At 43.3% G+C, this 19,391-nt stretch overlaps 1 protein-coding gene across 5 annotated transcripts in view; it reads left to right on the forward strand.

Annotated features, from left to right (window-relative positions):
- ACSL5 (acyl-CoA synthetase long chain family member 5) overlaps nt 1–19,391 on the forward strand; it is a 44,323-nt gene that overhangs the window by 21,380 nt on the left and 3,552 nt on the right. For all 5 annotated transcript variants that reach the window (XM_047702417.1, XM_047702421.1, XM_047702418.1 and 2 more), the window contains 15 exons: nt 453–561; nt 4,704–4,768; nt 4,881–4,982; nt 6,771–6,870; nt 7,856–8,034; nt 8,823–8,855; nt 8,944–8,995; nt 9,782–9,855; nt 10,489–10,566; nt 11,876–12,010; nt 15,116–15,250; nt 15,694–15,789; nt 17,693–17,765; nt 18,043–18,131; nt 18,426–18,542. In XM_047702417.1, coding sequence (XP_047558373.1) covers nt 453–561; nt 4,704–4,768; nt 4,881–4,982; nt 6,771–6,870; nt 7,856–8,034; nt 8,823–8,855; nt 8,944–8,995; nt 9,782–9,855; nt 10,489–10,566; nt 11,876–12,010; nt 15,116–15,250; nt 15,694–15,789; nt 17,693–17,765; nt 18,043–18,131; nt 18,426–18,542 — 1,437 coding nt within the window. The remainder of the gene's footprint in view (nt 1–452; nt 562–4,703; nt 4,769–4,880; nt 4,983–6,770; nt 6,871–7,855; nt 8,035–8,822; nt 8,856–8,943; nt 8,996–9,781; nt 9,856–10,488; nt 10,567–11,875; nt 12,011–15,115; nt 15,251–15,693; nt 15,790–17,692; nt 17,766–18,042; nt 18,132–18,425; nt 18,543–19,391) is intronic.

A 19,391-nucleotide genomic window follows, 5' to 3' on the forward strand; every position in this document is an offset into this window, starting at 1 on the left:
AGCATGTACATCACAATATTATAGTTGTGTGTTTGTCCTTTTCACCCACCTCCACTCCAAAGTCTCTCACTCATGAGATGTTGATGGACAAAGGTTTGGTCATAACTCACTTTGTGTCTATAGTAATCATTGCACTGTGTTGGCACATAGTATGTGCTTGGTAGATGTTAAAACTGGGTGTGATCTTTACAACGTAAAACCATACTATGATTCTCCTCTCTCCACATGTGTATGTGTGTCTGCCTATAGGGGTTGGGGGAGATTGCCAAAAACATAACTGTGACAGTCACTGGGTTTCTATAATGTAAGGATACTACAATTTGGGGATTTAAAAATTAATTGAATAATAAAGAGCTCAATGTTCAGGATTTATGGTCTCTTCAATTCAATATAAGGGTTTGGAAAGGGTGGAAGAGAGTCAGGCTTGGCCTCAACTTGGTCTTGTGTCCTAGGGTGGGGCACGGAAGTGCGCTAGCCAGAAGAGCAACGAGCCACTATCTTACTACTACTCAGATGCCAAGACAATGTATGAAGTTTTCCAAAGAGGACTTGCTGTGTCTGGTAAGCCTGGCAGTCTAACCTTGACTGCAAGAAGACGGAGGTGGGGATCTCATAGCTTACACTTCTCTCCTGTCTCACTTCTTAAACACCAGTGATAGTCTGAAGGCTGATGTATAAAAGGTAGGGGATGTAGCAGAGTATCAGCACAGGTGTCGGAAACAGTGTAGGACAGACTTGCATTGGAAACCCAGCTCTTCCATTTCCAGGTGTGTGACCTGGCGTAAAATCACTTTGCCCCTCTGGATCTGTCCCTTAATACAAGGAAGACTTCCCTGTCATGTTGGTAAAGATCTGATAATAATGTGGAGGAAGGTGTTTTGATTAACTCACTGGTACCTTATTTTTGTTCAGAAACAGGACTTAATATAAATGCAGTTCCTTGCATTTATAGATGTAGAATCTGAGCCAGAATTAGCACTCAGGGCTCCTGACTTCTTACCTTGTCCTTGACCCTAATGCTGGTCCATGCCCATACTCTTTAAGACCACAGAAAGCAATGATCTTTTGGACTTCCTTAGAAAGGCCACCACGTGGACTTGGGCAAGTTCATTTGGAACTTATCAAGTCTCACTACTTATATCTGTATTACTGAACACAACGTGAGGTGCGCTAGTTTCCTTTCAAAATCAACCAGCTTATACTTCTCCCTCTACCTTCTTTATATATCTATATCTATCTATCTATCTATATATGTATATGTGTGTGTGTGTGTGTGTGTGTATTCTGTCCAAACATAGGTTTGCCTGTGTGACTTTTTAAAAAAGATTTTATTTATTTATTTGAGAGTAAGTGAGAGAGAGCATGAGCCAGGGGGGAGGGGCAGAGGGAGAGGGAGAAGCAGGCTCCCTGCAGAGCAAGGAACCTGATGTGGGGCTTGATCCCAGGACCCTGGGATCATGACCTGAGCTGAGGGAAGATGCTTAACAAACTGAGCCACCCAGGTGCTTTTGCCTGTGTGACTTCTCCCTTGTTCCCTTCTGCCTTTTCACTGTGACAATATTTACTAGCCAACTCCTGTCAAGTGCCAATGCATCAACCACTACACACATCCCAGCAGCTTAACCTCCCCTAAACCTTAGGATTAGCTGTTATTGCCTCTATTTTTAAAAAATGAGGAAACAGACACTGAGAGGTTCAGGAGCATTCCAAAGGCAACAGAACTAGAAAATGTTGTAGTTGATATTGAAATCTGTCTAACTAGATTGTTCTATTTTCAGTCAGCTCTGAAGTGTTTTATAAAAGTAGTTGTTCCTCCAGACAAAGAAAGGTTTATTGTAAAGAAAACTTCTATATGAAGGCTCCAAGTGGGACCATACTTGGTGTTTCTGACTCTAAATCAGTACTTATTTAGACTTCCATACAAATAACAAGCATTACCCAAAACATCCATTAGTTTCTTTCCTGTTCGGCAACCTAAGACACTATATGGCTAATATAACAAACTTGCCTTTGGAATTTTCTATTTTTCAAAACTTTCTTCATTGAGTTTTCTTTCTTGTGTCATTGCTATAACTAGAACCAACCCATTTAGCACATGTTATGTGGCATATAAGATCCTTCATTTAGAATATCTTTTTCAATACTGAATCAAAACTTAACAGGTAAAGTTAAAATGGCTTCTCCTCTAAGCAGTTAGGAGAAATAGAAAAATGATGTCTGGTCCCAAGTGGAGATGAATACATCGGCTTTAACATACACTCTTTCTTTCTTTCTGTCTGTCTTTTTTTCTTTCCTTCAGAAAGGGTGACAGAGGCGGTGGGGCAGAGGGAGAGGGAGACAGAGAATCTCCAGAATTCAGGCTGAGCGTGGAGCCTGATGTAGGACTTGATCTCAAGGCGCTGAGATCATGACCTCAGCTGAAATCAAGAGTCAGATGCTTAACCAACTGAGCCACCCAGGTGCCCCTGGCCTAACCTGCACTTTAACTCCTATCCAGTAGATGGTCTATATTGAGAATCCGCTAAAATACAGCTCCCCTAGCACCACCTTGTTGCAGAGGACCAGATTTCCACACAGTAAGACCTAAGAATCTGAATCTCGAACAAAGCTTCTCAGGGGTTCTGCATGCCACAGTTTCAACTCTGCCTAGCTGAGGGCAGCAACTTGGCCAAGAAGTTAACTGGTGGGGTCTTTGTAGATGACCCTACTGTTAGAGCAGACGGACGTCTGAGTTGAATATGTGAATCAAGGGCTAAGCTGTTGCCTGGTCGGGACTTGGGCTAAATAGGCTGAAGCTGATTGGGCCCAGAGTTTAATGAGACTTCATTTGGTGCCCCTAAGGGCCAATTATCTGACGTACTCCTTGGCCATGGGTCTCTGCTAGAACTTTCATCATTAGGGAAGTGACGTATGGTTTTCCCACATTTGCTGCCATTTCTTACTGGGTGAGCTAGAAGACACTGCCCCAGTCCTCCACGATGCTTCGTACCTTAGGGATAACAATAGTTGGGTAACGTGCACAGAGAACATTCCATCAGTGGTGGATATGGAATATTAAGACGGTAGACTGTCTGAGGCACATTCTCTGGGATGGAGTGGTGGCTGTGAACACCTCAGGACCGGGACTTGCCTTGCCTCTTGGAAAGCGACCGTGTGAGTCCCCACGTCTTGAGCTGTCATGCAGCTCTTCTAGCGGAGAGAAAAAGTCCTCATGTTTCCTGTGGACAGGCCCCTTGTTCATTCCTTAAATATTTCTTTCATCAAAAGGGTTCTGTCTTTCCAGGTTTCTTTCCCTTTCCTTCTGTCACTTAGATTGCAGGGTCACTGCTTTGTCTGCTTTGTCTCTGAATTCTTAGTCACCCTGTCTCTGAACGCTTCCTTTTGGCAAGACCTGAGTCCCTCTCAGCAATCTGACTAGAACCTCTAGGTAAAATTTCCTTCCTTCTACTTTTCTCTTAGTAACTCTCTCTCCCTCTGGCTTAGATGTCGGGACTTCTCGGTTAGTTAGCGTGGCTCTCTCACCCAACAGCACTATGCCATGGCTCGCATGGCTGACAGAACTGTTTATTCTAGTAAGCATAGTTCCCAAACTTGAGCTCTTCAGACATTTCATTCTTCTACTGTCAAGTGTACGACACAATTGTAAAGATATTGAAGGCAGATGTACGTGTGTACGGACAAGTGTGTACCTGTGTGTGTGCAGGTGTGTATGGGTTCCTGTAGTTCCTTATGAGCCTTGGTATCTCAGGAGACGTTCTCGTATAAATGGGAAAAGTACATTAACAGATGATTTGAGAGAGTAAATGAAACAAAGCAAAAGGTCCCACTTTAAGAGCTGTTAAAGTACTAACTTTTTAAAACCTAGCAAACAAGAAGGATATGGGAAAGATACTATTGGGGGTCTACAGCTTGGTGTGTCACTGGTGGGAGAAAAATCCTTTTCTACAACTGTTCTGCTAAGCAATGTGGTTCAGGAGATCAAAAACGTGAGCTGTCTGTCCACCACAACCCCCGAGATCCCCCCAACACACACACACCAACCACGTTGTTTCATTTCAGAGACTCTATTCTATGAAATGTTCTGAATTTGATATTAGCAATTTGGAAATATTTATCAGAGCATTATTTCAGGTATCAGACTTGGAAATGACCCAAACACCCCCCCCCCATGAGAAAAAGTCACTGCCACAGAGCCCTTCCTCAGTTGGCCAAAAAAGTCCACGGAAATCTCTGCAAAGAAGAAATAATAACAGGAATTTTCATATCAAATGGGGGATGAAAGTAGGATCCAAAACATATCTGTGGATTGAAAATAATCCTGTAAACCTATACAAAGGAACTTTGAAAATCAATATCAGTGTTAATAGTGTTTGGGTGGTGAAATCATTGACAGCTCATATTTTGGGTTTTTTTTTCTATATTTTTATGAGCATACATTTCTTTTATGATAAGGAAGCTCAATCCAAGATTGTCTGATAGAGGCGGGCTGTTTGTGTTTACTTACAGGATTTTACTTGTTCACATCATGTGAACATTTTCTCCAAATGCCTGTTACCACAAATGCCTGTTACCACATATTCCAACACCAAACCATGCTGGATTTCTCCTCCTTTGTCTCTTATCTCTCCCTAATCCTCTTTTACCTTCTATGATCCAAAGGATTTGCAGGTGGTGCTGATTTTCTTTAAATGTCATGTTTTTAGACAATGGGCCTTGCTTGGGATATAGAAAACCAAATCAGCCCTACAGATGGCTATCCTACAAGCAGGTAAGTCTTGCCCATTGTTTTGGGGGTAGACTCTTTTGTTAGTGTGGCATTCTAGCTAATTTGCTCTCTTTGGGGTCTTGTCCCCTCTCCCCACTCTCCATCTCTCTTGTAGGTGTCTGATCGTGCTGAGTACCTGGGTTCCTGTCTCTTGCATAACGGACATAAGCCATCACAAGACCAATTTATTGGCATCTTTGCTCAGAATAGGCCAGAGGTAACCATGCTCAAGTTAACTTCAGAAACTAAAGACTTAAAACCTGGCCCAAAACCAGCACTCTGACACTTGCTCACGATTTACCAAAAATTTTTAAAGCTCTCTTATTCTATAAATATTGTCCCCCCAGTAAAGAGTTACAGTTCAGTGCTCCCTTAATTCCTGGTTGAATGTCTAGGGTTCTAAGTTAGTACCTGGATTTCTCTTATTTCCTAGCCCATGATGATTCACTTTAAGTCCATCTCTTTGTTGTATGAAGAATATAAGGAAGCTATGTGGGGCTGGCAAGTAAGAGCTTGGGGACACTGTAGAAAGGGGGAGGTATTTTATTAGAATGGGAACTTGCATGTTATACTTGAACTTGTCAAACAAGGTACCCAGTGCTACCGAGAGAGACTGTACACATCTTTCCGCAGTGATTGAAAGCAGATGGTAGATGTTAAGATGATTGGAATTAAGCTTTAGTTAAGTCTTAGACCAATATCTTCAGAGAAAGCCTTTTTCTGCTGCAGAAAGGTTGGATGGATGTCCTATGCTCCCTAGAGCCGGCTGCTTAACCAAAACCCTGGGAGGGCACTGGCTGCACTTTGAGGTGATTCTACATAATCCACCTTTGTGACACTCTCAATCAGCCTCAGTAAGAAGAGATGTCCTTGACTCTTCATTTAGGAACTTAATGCCCAACCAAGTGTATTCGACAGCTTGGGCTGCCATAACAAAATACTGTAGACAGGGGGAGCTTAGACAATAGAAATTTCCTTTCTCATGGTTCTGGAGCCTGGAAGTCCAAGATCAGGGTGTCAGCAGGTTTGGTTTCTACTGAGGGCTCTGTTCTTGGCTTGCAGGTGGCCGCCTTCAAAGTGAGTCCTCACACGGTCTTTCCTCTGTCATCTCTGTCTTCCTCTTCTTACAAGGACACCGGTCATATGGGCTCAGGACCTCACCCTTATGACCTTATTTAGCCTTAGTTACCTCTTTAAAGCCCCTATCTCCAAACGCAGTCCCATTGGGGGTTAGGGTTTCAACATGAATTTAAGGTGGAGGGGACACAATTCAGTACATAGCACCTAGACTGGCGTTCAAGGCACCATTAGCAGATTCTGACCCACCTTTCTAATTCATTTCGTATTGTTCTTCATGCTGCTTGATGTACACACAGAGATATTGTGCTATCCTATCTTTGCACATCCACTTCCTTCTTCCCTGAATGCCTGCCCTGCTTCTAGCTGCCATACTAAATCTTACCAGTCCTTCAAAACCCTGCCCAATTTCCATCACTTTCCCCAAAGCAGTTCTAGATGGCCTTTACCCCTACCCTAAAGTGATTTCTCCCTCCTTAAAACTGGGGCACCTGGGAGGCTTGGTCAACTGAGCATCCAACTCTTGGTTTCAGCTCCGTCCATGATCTCAGGGTCTTGACATCAAGCCCCACGTCCGACTCCACGCTCAGTGAGGAGTCTGCTTGGAATTCCCTCTCCCTCAGCTACCCCCTCCTACCTCCCACCTAAAAACAAAATCCCTTAAAACCAGTGGTTTCTGTGCCCTTTATCGATGGAACTTACCATACTCTACCTCTGTATTTTGGTCCTCTTGTATTGTAGTTGTCTGTGCTAGCTTATCTCTTCTTTAACTTTACTTTATAGCATTAGCAATGGAAGTCTCTAGGGCCCCAAGTGATTTATTTTAACACAAAGGCATCAAATAAGCACTGATTGGCTGAATGACTGAAGTAATACTCTTCCTTTTCAAAGTGTTCTCTAGTTCTTACTTGAGCTTTTTTCCACATAGTGGATCATCTCTGAGTTGGCTTGTTACACGTACTCCATGGTAGCTGTCCCCCTGTATGATACCTTGGGAGCAGAAGCCATCATATACATTGTCAACAGAGGTAAGAGTTTGCTATTAAATTATAACTTGATTCTATCTTAATGCTGAGTAATTCCTCAATATCTGCTTTTGTTAGCCAACTTCAAATGCTATGGCCAGAATTTGGGGAAGTCTTTCCTGTTCTGTAATACTGAGGATATAATTTATAAGGAAATTACAAAGAGCCCAAGCAGGTGTTGGCTTCTACACAGAAGGTTCAATGAAATGTTCAAGGCGGCAGAGTGTGACAATAGAGTTTAGAGATAAGACTACTTACATTGGCCCCACTGGATAAAAGGTCATAGAGTGAGTCACTAAGTCATTTAATTGACTAAATCACTATGAAACCACTGATTTCATTTCCTATCGTTGTAAATCCAAGTCAGTACAGTTAGTCAGCATGTACCAATGGTACATCCATTTGTAGAAAAAATTATCATTATTAGAGAAATAAGTACAAGTTCAGTGGCTCAGTAACAACCCATTCACATATCCAAAATCTAACTTTCTGTCCCAGAACTAGGAGGTTAAGTGACTAGACCCGTTTGGACTATAGACACAATTGCAAGTTTTTTTTACCTTTACAGACAAGTATCCAAGAAAATGCTAACATGTAGAATCATAAACTGTTTGTCTGCTAAAATGCCATTTGTCCCTTCTTTTCCCTTCTATTCCCTACTCCCCTCCCCAAAATAAAACACACTGACAGAACCACACCTGAGGGATCCATCTTTGTTGTCTGTATTCTTAAGCAGGAGTTTTGTGACTCTAGGAACTGTAAACTGTCTGGGCAGCTTGCATGAAAATTATGCACTTCCGTTTCCGTTACACTCATTTATTATTGATAGAATGCTTCAGGTTTTATGCATTATAAATCTGATTTGCAGATGTAATCTCATCTGGGTACCTACTAGTTTTGAAATTTTCAAAAACGTCTTCCCCGTTGCAAAGCAATCAGGTACAGGGCAGAGCAGGAAGGTGACCTCCAGCTCTGTTTCTGCTTTCAGCTGATATCACTACAGTTATCTGTGATACGCCCCAAAAGGCATCAATGCTGATAGAGAATGTGGAGAAGGGCCTCACCCCGGGCCTGAAAGTGATCATTCTTATGGATCCCTTTGAGGATGACATGAAGCAAAGAGCAGAGAAAAGTGGAATTGAGCTCTTATCCCTGTTTGATGCTGAGGTATGTGCCTTAAATTGAACTACTAGCTCCAAGGCTGCTCTGCCACTAGGCATGATGAGGAGGATATTGACAGGAGAGCACAGGCTGCTGTCAGCCAGCAGTGGAAGGGGAGGAGTCCATGAGACTCCTGCTGTGAGGCTCTGAGGAGAATTTCCCTTGAACAATTCAGGGACTGTGTCAGAGGAGAATGGTCTGTGGCCAGTAGGCACAGACTTCTAAAGTAGAGGACTTATCAATACGGAGTTCAGTGGTAGCTAAATATAGGGGTCCTGGAGTCCGGTGGCAGGATTCACGTTCCAGCACCACATCCAAGAGTTAGGTGATCTGAGGCAAGGTTCTCCGCATCTCCCTTCTCCCCTCTGTAAGATGAGGCTGACAGAGTTCCCACCTCGCAGAGCAGTTGTAAAGAGTTGCCTGAGTTAATCTATAGAAAGTGTTCGGAACAGTGCCTGCCATGTAGTAAGCACTGAAATATCAAGGATTCCTGTTACTCAAAAAGGTTTAGTAATGGTCCTAGATGACTGAACCTCAAGAGTAGATGGGAAATTTGGACATCTGGAATCTGTCCTCCGGAGGTTGGAGTTCTAGAGAAACTCTATGCTCTATCCCTGGGCCTTTCACTGTACCTGCATGTTGGCTTCTGGGCCTGATTTGGGTTACAATTTTGGTTTTATTCTCACAGAAAAGGGGTGTGTTTGCATGGAAAAGAGAAAGAGACGGCTGTATTTGTCATTAGTCATCCCATCTTAACTAACTAGACTTCCTTTCTTGGCTTTCTGTTCATGTAGAATCTAGGCAAAGAGAACTTCAGGAAACCTGTGGTAAGTTTTCTTCTGTTCAAATTTGAGTCTTGCCCTGTTAAATTCCCAAAGTTCTTAGTAGGTTAATCTCTTGTGCTTCCCCCTCTAGCCTCCTAAACCAGAAGACCTGAGTATCATCTGCTTCACTAGTGGGACCACAGGTCAGTGTGCATGAAGCTGTCCCAGAGGCCCCTGGTTGGCCAAAAACATGGCTTGAGTCACTGAGCATGGGTGGGCTGGTAAATATTCCCTATAATGAGCCCTATCCTTAGGGTCTTACACCCCGAAGCTTTTGAATATGGATGCCCCAATGGAAAAACAGGTATAAGCAAATAAATTTCATAGAACACACTGGGAAGGGTTTCCATGCTCTGGATTTCAGGAGCCTTTCAGATGGCATCACAAAGTCAACTTTCTTCCCCAACCACCACTCTCTCAACTTGACATCGTCAGAATAGTTTCGCTCAATCAAGGTGACCCAGAGAGAGTTCTACGCAGATCAGTGTGTGTCTTCCCCACCCCTACAGTGACTTATCCTATTAGAACTCCTAATAGCTTTTGATATGGCCCATGATGGCCTATAGTCATATTCTCCTGTCCACTGAGCCAGTTTGTAATGTGATAAGTAATAAAGTTAGGTCTGAAGTCCTAAATATAAAAACAGCACAAGGTGGGGTTACTTGGATTTTTGCTTTTGACTGTTACAATCTGAAAATGTGACTGTACCCTCTGTGGTAGTAGAAGGCTAACAGTATTGTCAGTGGTGGTGTCTCTGGGTGCATTAATTGTTCATAAATGCTGTCCCATACCATTCATAAGAGGACACAGTGACAGGAGAAGCTCTTGGGTCTCTGGAACAGAACCAATGGAATGCAACTTCTTTCATAGCCAAAGGCTACCTTTTAGTTATTTAAAGGCTCTTTCTCTCCATGCCCTGTTTCCTATAGGTGACCCTAAAGGAGCCATGCTGACCCATCAAAATATTGTTTCAAATGTTTCTTCTTTCCTCAAGTGTATGGAGGTCAGTGGTCCATTGAAAAAGAGGTCCTCATTAAAATGTAAATCTGTCTTAAGATTTTAATCTTGATGGCAGAGGAGGCAGAGACAAACACAAAACAAACCAGAAACAAACAAAAATCATGTTAAAGGCCTGGATGTAGACAAATAATGGTGCATCTTGGTCCAGAGGTCTGTGCATTTTCAAGCCTTGGTCTTTTAGAATTGCTGCACATCTCTACACTCAGTGAAGTTAAGGGACAACCTCTCAGACTTATACAGTGTACTACCTGTACAACTGTGTGTGACAGTCCTAGGAAGGAGTGTTCTTTAAAATCAAAGAAAAAATTTTATTGAGATATAATTGATATAACATTGTGTTAATTCCAGATGTACAACATAATGATTCATGTGTGTGTGTGTATTTATATACATATATATGTTACAAAATGGTCCCCACAATAAATCTAACATCCATCACCACATGCAGTTAGTTTTTTTTTCTTGAGAACTATTAAGATCTAGTTAACAATTTTCAGATATACAATACAATACTATAAACTATTAACTATTGCTAACAATAGTTTGTTTTAAATCTCCTTTGGAAGCGAAAGCTGGCATTAACCCAATGTTGTCTCCTCCTTGTTCTGATCGCTAGCATGTTTTCAAGCCCACCTCAGATGATGTGACCATATCCTACCTCCCCTTGGCTCATATGTTTGAGAGGGTTGTACAGGTGAGTGTCCTGTGTTCCCAGCAGATATGTGAAAAGACAGTCCTGACTTGCTAGTTCCATGTTTTTTCCAAAGGCAGCTACACAGCGTTTCCAGTCCTTTCTCTGATGGGAACGCACAGGGAGGGAGCAGGTGCAGCTGAGTTCTGAGCCCGGCCTTACTCCTCACTTGCTGCGAAGCCTTTCTAGCAGGGTCTGGGTCTGTCCAGGGGGGCTGATGCTCGCTTCTGCCTTCACACAGTGTGCCTGTGAGTCCTGAAGTCCAAGCCAGGAGCTGACTATCTGCTCTTGACTCTGAGCTGGGAGAGGAAACATTAGTTCCTCTTTTACATTTTGTGTTGGTTAGAATTTTTTTTTTTTTTAAATCTTGGGTTAGACCAGGGCACCTGGGTGGCTCTGTCGTTAAGCGTGCCTTTGGCTTAGGTCATGATCCCAGAGTCCTGGGATGGAGCCCTGCATCAGGCTCCCTGCTCGGCGGGGAGTCTGCTTCTCCCTCTCGCACTCCCCCTACTAGTGTTCCCCCCTCACTGTCTCTCCCTGTCAAATAAATAAATAAATAAATCTTAAAAAAAAAAAATCTCAGGTTAGCAAGACGAAAGTTAGCTCCTGGAAGGGCAGAGAAAGAGCATTTGATCCGGCAAGATGTTCAGTGTGTGTGTGTGCCAGAGAGCTGCCTTTCTGTGAGTGGACTGCTGGCTTTTCAGGCAATTCTGGGGCGGATTTGAGAACTGAAAGCAGTGCTGGCTTCCCAAAACCCATTTGGTAAGATGGACAGAAAATCCCCTCTCTGCTTCCTGCTTAAATCCCTCTTCAGCCAGCTTATCTGTTGATGGGTGAAGTGCCAAAATGAACAGTTCAGCTCCTTGGGTTGAGGTATTGACATCTGATTAATACGATATCAGTTTTAATAAGGATACTTTTTCACATTTTAATGTCTCTGAAACTGAGACGTCTTGCAGCTATAGGCATGTTCTGGTCTAAGTGGCAGTGTTTTCCTTAGTGCTATGGAGTGAATGAACGGTCTCTGACAAAGGACAGTGTCTCAGACTGTCACTCAGAGCTCTGGGTGGAACAGGGTGGGCCCTCAGTCTCACGGTCTGTCTCACCCATCCTGCCACCTCAGCAGCAAAGAGTTTCCAACCTGTCCTGGGGGCAGGCTCTCAGAATTCTGGGTATCTGAAACGAGTGGGTTGGGGGCTATACAGTGGACAGTGTGCATGGATGTCACCTTGGTTCCTCGATTCTGTCTAAAACAGTCCTTACCCAAAGGGGGCCTTTGGCTCTGAGCCCTGATCTCTGGTTTTGCTTTTAGGCTGTTGTGTACTCCTGTGGTGCCAGAGTTGGTTTCTTCCAAGGAGATATCCGGTTGCTGCCTGATGACATGAAAGCTCTGAAGCCCACAGTATTTCCCGTCGTGCCTCGACTACTCAACAGAATCTATGATAAGGTACTAACCTCGCTTCTGCTGGGCTGGCCCTGAGGTGAAGAACCTGTCTGTGGCTGAGGCCTGACTAAGCTCTCAGGGACTCCGTGTTGCTAAGACATTTTTTCCACGTCCACCCTATCGTCCCTACAAGCACCCGCCTATGGCCACATTCACAAACGCGACTGTGAAACACCGTAGTAAATGAAACCCCTTCATCTGGATAGGATAACGTGGACAAGATCTGGAGAAAGAGCTCAATTCAGAGACTTGGTGAGCCCCTCAAATTTAAGCTGACTTACTGAGGAGTTGTCACTCTGATCAACACCTGTTGCTACGGAGCTTCCTGCTGAGGCACGGGTCCCACAGTCAACATTTCATATGCATTCCATTATCCAAACCTCACAAAATCACAGGAAATCACATCTGGACTTACCATTTCCAAATTACAGCTGAGGAGACTGAGCCTCAGAGGTTAAACAAACAAACAAACAAACAAACAAGAAGCTTGACTGAGTCTATCCAATGAAGGGTTGGGCCACAATCCTACTGTCACGAAGTCGTTCCTTGTCATTGATCCCTGCTCTGTTTTTCTTCAGAGTTTACAATGTGATTTTTCTAATTCGATTAATTCATTTACTTCCCTCGAGTTCCTTAGCTGAGGTTCTTTCATAACGACATGACAAATATTCTTTCCCTTTATTTATCAATCTTCAGGATAATGAACTGGTGCCTCAGTGGTCTTCAGAAATGACCCAGATTTTTTGCTTTGTAATATTACGAACTTGTGATTTGCATAGTTTTACACTTAATGCACTTCATTCTTCGTGATGTCCAAATTGGCCCACCGTGGAAGCTGGGAGCCCCATCAAGCTGTTCACGTGTCCTTTTGACCTAACCCCTGTAGTTTCTAACAGCTTCCCTGCTTTATAACATGTCCCCAGGTTATCTTTTTTTTTTTTTTTTAAGATTTTATTTACCTATTTGACAGACAGAGACTACAAATAGGCAGAGAGGCAGGCAGAGAGAGAGGAAGGGAAGCGGGCTCCCTGCCAAGCAGAGAGCCCCATGAGGGGCTCAATCCCAGGACCCTGGGATCATGACCTGAGCCGAAGGCAGAGGCTTTAATCCACTGAGCCACCCAGGCGCTCCCCCAGGTTATCTTTAATGTCTCTCACCCAAGTCGTGGATTGTTTAATCTTCCCAAGGAGTCCTTGGAACTGGGCTATGAGCCCAGGCAAGATAGTAATAGACTCCAGGCTCTGAACCAGATGCTAGATCAGTTCATAATTGCACAGGCGTGGGAGCCCCCAGCAAATAACGGCCACATGGCACTCTTCACAGGCTTTGGACTCCACCGCTGAGACTCTAGCTCTCCCCTTCACACTGATTCTTAGATACTATCTTGGGGCTCCAGGGATGGGGCAGGCAGCATTCTAGAACACAGATGACCCTAGGACATTGAAAGTGCTGTCAGCATGTCATAGCAGCTCTCAGCATGCTATGGAATTATTTGCTGGTTATTATGGTTTATGTTCATGTTGTTAGATATTTTTACTTTGGAAAAAAAAAAGATTTATTTATTTATTTGTGAGAGAGAGAGCACATTAGCAGGAGCAGAGGAGGAGAGAATCTTAAGCAGACTCCAGGCCAAGTGTGGAGCCCAATGCAAGGCTTGATCTCATGACCCTGAGGGCACGACCTGAGCCAAAACCAAGAGTCAGACACTTAACTGACCCTACCACTCTGGTGCCTCAGACAATTTTACTTTTTTTTTTTTCTTTATAAATAAAGATCACTTAATTTCTTTTTTAAGATTTCATTTATTTCTTTGAGAAAGAGAGCACAAGCAGAGAGAGGAGGAGAGGAAGAGGGAGAAGCAGACTCCCCACTGAGCAGGGAGCCTGATGCGAGACTCAATCCCAGGACCCCAGGATCATGACCTGAGCTGAAATCAAACACTTAACTGACTGCGCCACCCGTGCCACCGCCCCCCCCCCCCCACGTTTTTACTTCCAATGGTTTTTTAATGATATGGTGATACTTAACACAGAGTTTACTTGTGTCACTTATTTTAAAAATGGAGGACTTTATTAGTTTGAGTCTCCAAATTCCAGCTTTTGTCAGTGACTTATTAGGAGGAGATTATCTTGTGACTAATGAAGATAAATCTCTTAAGGTTGAAAGAGGTATCAGGTATGACAGGATTCTGGCAACATTTGACTGTAGATCTTAGAGCTGATGAGACATTAGTAAAACGATGGCATAGGCATGAGTAGATGCCTAGAGCACTTTTGGCAGTTGAACAGCTCTATTGGCTATAGGCTCAGAAATGGAAGTATCGATAAGGAAGATGGCTGGAGAGTTCTCTTCCAATTTTGTGCAGGAAAAGAACCTTGGTTTCCTTGAATCTGACTTCCAGTAGGATGGAGTCCTGAAGGCCAGAATATAGGGTTCAGGATTTAATTTTGGAAATAAGGGGGATTTCAAGTTGTACTTGAAGCTCTCCTTTGGCAGGTGTATGTTTGAAGGATTAGAGTCAGTGAGGCAAGGGAGTCTAGAGAAATAATGTGAGCTTGTAAAATAGTGTCAGAACTAAGCCCAAAGTGAAGAAATAAATAGGAAAGTCCATTGGGTTTCGTATGGTGTGGCTAGAGGAACTTTAATCATAGAGAAAAGTGGTGTTTCTTCAAATTTAATGTATATAAGCTTCAGAGGTATGGGGATGGGGGGATGTCGTGCTTGTTTAAAAAAAATAATCAGATTCCTAGGTCTTTCTTTGATCTATTGAAAGCCCAAAAGGTATTGCTCATTGAGCTGTTTCTTATCTATCCAAATGATTTTTGTAAGCAGATATTGAGAACATTTTGAGAACATGATCAAAGTTGTCAAGATTGTTTGCCAAGGACAAGAAATCTGCAGGAGCTTGAACTCTGTACATATATACTCAGTGTACTTATGTCTTGGTGTGGCCATAATTATCTGGAATTATCATTATTTAGCAACCCAGTTCATGAATGAAAGTCACTTCCTTATGAAGCAAGAAGGCACTATCTCTTGCTCACTGATGAATGGCTTTGGTGAGCATCTCCAATAGGTTTTGAACTAAGAGGAGCTATCATCTTGCAGGTACAAAATGAAGCCAAGACACCCTTGAAGAAGTTCTTGTTGAACTTGGCTATTTCCTCTAAATTCAGTGAAGTGAAAAAGGGGATCATCAGGCGTGACAGTTTATGGGACAAGTTCATCTTTGCAAAGATCCAGGTAGGTTGGCGGGGTCTTGGACAGAGCCAGGCAAATATCTGGGCTTTCTGCTAGCTTATCATACTTGGACAACTTTGTCATTAAAGGAAATTGGTCAAAAAGAAAAAAAAATTGTTTTACTTAAGTTCTAACGTATACTCTTATTCTCTTAGGTGATCTGTTGACATTATATGTAATGCAAAGGGCCTGAGAATATAAATTATCTGAGGAAATATTTAAAAACTGCAGGTTGAGTCTCAGCTATGGGTGATAGGGACAAGGGCAGCGAACATGTTAAGTGCTCTTCCTCAAGGCCCGCCCTGTTCTAAGTGCTTTGCAAATTACCTAGTTTAATTCTTATACTGGGTAGGCTGCTCTACCCATTTAGCAATGGAGGAAATTGAAGCCAAGGAATAGGTTTCAGAGGCTTTTTTTTTTTTTTTTTTTTTTTTTCTACTCAACAGGCCAACCTGGGCGGGAGGGTTAATTTCGTGGTCACTGGAGCTGCCCCCATCTCCTCTCCAGTCTTGACGTTCCTCCGGGCGGCACTGGGATGTCCGGTAAGACAAGCACCTTCTTTGAAGATAGCTTATTTCATTTTTGCACAAATAGAGCTCACTCTTTAAAAAAATGAAAACATGACTGAAAAACACCATGGAGAAAGTTACCCCAAAAAAATCTCAAAATCAGTAAAAATAATCCTTCTCTTTATGCATCTGTGTATAGAAACTTTTATATAAACTGGCATCAGTTCTAAAATACTTATTAAACTATGTCCCATCCACATTGGCCTGGTCAAATAAAGATCTACATCATTTTAGTTGTTTTGAGGTAGTTTATTGGATATACCTGAGTGACTCATCTCCTACTGATGGACACTTAAGCCACTATTTTTTTCACTATTATAATCAGTGAGCTGATAAGGATACTGTCTACCAAAATAGTCATAATATATGGGTTTGCTTTGTATGTTAATGTAGATTATCACACTTCCCTCCAGAAAGGTCTTGTCTTTTTTTTTTATACATTCCTGCAAATAATGCATGAGACCTTATTTCCCTACATTCTTGCCAGTGTCAGGCTTTCTCAGTTATTTAAATCTGAACCAACCAGATGCATGAAAAATCTCAGTGCAGTTTTGTTTCTTTTATTGACACTGAACATCTTTTATATCACTTATTGGCACTTGTATTTCTTCCATGAGTTACTCTATTACTTTCTTACAGAAAAATTGCTATATCCCAGTTTCAAATGTTTATGTCATCAAACTGATTAAACTTTTTTACTTGTGGTTTTTGAATTGCTTAGACAGGACTCTCTGACTCCAGTATTCCACAAGACTGCTGTCCTTCATATTTTCGGATACTCAAATGGTTCTACTTTTTTCTAATGAAGTCTCTATTCCATCTCGAATTGCGTACAAGTGCTTGGGTGTGGACATTCTCTTTTTCCCCCTAGATAGCTAACTAGTTCATCCATTTGACCAACATGCACAGCATGAGAAAAACAGGTCCTTGTCCTCACCATGTCCCCTTGGGTAGGACCACCAACAGAAAAGATTCTGAATTGATGCAAAGGCCAGAGCTCTTCTATGCTTTCAAATTACCATCCTCTTGGCCATTTTTAATACTTTCATTTCCCTCGGCCCCTAAAAGCCATGGACCGGTAGGTCCTGTTGCCATCAGAAATGCCCCTTCTCCATCTCTACAGAGTCTGCCTAGCACGGCCCAGCCCGCACTGCAGTAGCTGGGGCCCTGGTTTGCCCCACCAGCCTCTCTCTGGTCAAGGTTATCCTCTATACCAGGGTTTGGCAAACTGCAGCACAGGCCAAATCTGACCCCGCTGCCTCTTTTCAGAAGTGAAATTTTGGTGGAATGGAGCCATGCCCATTCATTTACATGATGTCTACAGCTGCTTTTGTTCTCCATTGGCAAAGTAGTCCAGACAGAGCCCAGAGGCTCACAACACTGAAAATATTTACTCTCTGGTCCTGTAGAGAAAGAGCTCGCCAGTCACTCACTGTTCTGTATCATAGCTGGAGCTATTTCTTTCAAAAAGCAACAACGTAACACACCAAGAAACGAAACCCCAAACAACTGAAACACTGCTGTGTGTTTTCAATTCCTTTAGAAGGGCTCCACTGCTCAGGCTCAAGAGCCATTGTCCCCAGGTGTCACTCCACTTCAGAACTCACATTTTCCTGTCAACTTGAAATGCTACCTTTCCTGAAATACAGTAGAAGTGTTAATACTTTGGTCTATTTCTGGAGAATTTTGGTTTTTGGGTGCATCCCCGCTAACGATTTCGGAACTCAGGCGTGGTATTAGGTATTAATACCTGAAGGTATTAGGACACCAAGCATCTTCCAGACTTGAGAGACCTTCCTCCTGTCTTGCTGTAAGGTGTTGCCATTTCATGCTTTGTCTTAAGTTTAAGTCTCAGACCCTTCTTTGGTTTCCCCAGGTGTTCGAAGCCTATGGTCAAACAGAATGCACGGCTGGCTGTACGTTTACGTCACCAGGTGACTGGACTTCAGGTAGGTTCTCTGCCTACTGGGCGGGAGATGCGGTGGTTGGGAGAAAGGTTCTACCTGAACTAGGGCTTAGGTTAGATAACCTCAGTGCTCTGGCCAAATGTGGCACATGGCAAACTCAAGTTTCAGTCCAGAGGTTTCTATCCTGGCTATCCAGCATAGGCACCAGGTAACTTTTCAGTCTTTCTCTTTTAAAGTCAATCCAAAAATATCTCAGAAATGTGCCCAGAACTATCACCGGTTCATGGCTTCCCAGCTGAATTAATGTGGTGTGTTCTAGGGCATGTTGGAGTCCCCCTGCCTTGCAATCACGTGAAGCTGCAAGATGTACCTGACATGAACTACTTTTCAGTGAACAATGAAGGAGAGGTGGGTAGGTTGTGCTCTGTAGTCACGCCCAGACAATCAGAGTAGAGACGTTTATGTCAGAAAGAGCACACAACTGTGAGCAGACATGGGTTTGACTCGAGATCTTTAACAAGGAACTGAAAATTTGTGCACCTCACTTTGCCAGCACCTACAACAGGGACTGAAATCTGGTGGTATTCCCACTGTAGTGGGAATCATCCAATGGTTTAAGGTGGGAGCAGGTGTTTGGTCAGTGCCTCTGCTGGGAGTCCCAACCTTTGCCACTGGTACCACCCTGTGCTGTCTTCTGTGCAGATCTGCATCAAGGGCAGCAATGTGTTCAAAGGATACCTGAAGGATCCTGAGAAAACCAAGGAAGCCCTGGATGAGGACGGCTGGCTTCACACAGGAGACATCGGCCGTTGGCTCCCGGTGGGTGCTTCTTCAGAATTTCTGGAAGCCTCTGTTGTTGGACTGAAGAAAACTTATCTGTTTATAATATGCAGAGATACGAGTAGATTCATCAGCTGAGGCAGCTGGAAGGATTAGGTCTGTATCCTGCCTGGCTTGTGGCATCCTCAGACTATAAAGAGGAGAACACCACCACTGAAGAACCGGTGGGAGATCTGTGTTCTAGTCCCAGCTATTCCATGGACCAAGAATGTAATTCCGAGTACGTCCCCACACTAGAGTGACAGAGTGCCGTGCCTTATCAGTCATTTCCAGATAATGTCCATTAGGCTGAACTGAAAGCTAATTCCTGGAGTCAGCCTTCTTTATGGTTCCATGGTTGGTTCAGTCTGTTGTCCTACTTAGGGTGTGTTCACGTGGATTGTATTTGCTACTTGTCCCAATTCTACAGTTCAAATCCCTAAGAACCTAAGCTCCTCAGACCAATTGGCTCAGAAAAATGAAGCTGCAAATGACCTCGGGTGGCTGGTCAGAGCCTTCCCTGGCCCTCCTTCAGTCCTACCGAGCACAATCATTGACATGCTTCATTAGCTTTAGGACAGTGAAGCTCTTTCAGCCTGCTCAGGGTCTAACAGGAGCGATACACGAAAGGGAGTCAAAGACCAGGAGATCCAACTAATCCAGAAATCTTAGTAAATATAACTCCTTCCCTATTCCTGAGAGTTCTGGAAATGGAATAATTGGAAATTAAGTTATTGGAAATTCAGAGCTGCGAAGTTTCTTCACTGGATGAGGAAACCACTTGCACAGCTTCAGCAGGTCCTGGAGATGCTTTCTGAGGCTCTCCACCGAGGACAAAACAGTATAGAC

This window comes from Lutra lutra, chromosome 14 (genome assembly GCF_902655055.1).
Source record: "Lutra lutra chromosome 14, mLutLut1.2, whole genome shotgun sequence".
In the NCBI taxonomy this organism is placed as follows: Eukaryota; Metazoa; Chordata; class Mammalia; order Carnivora; family Mustelidae; genus Lutra; species Lutra lutra.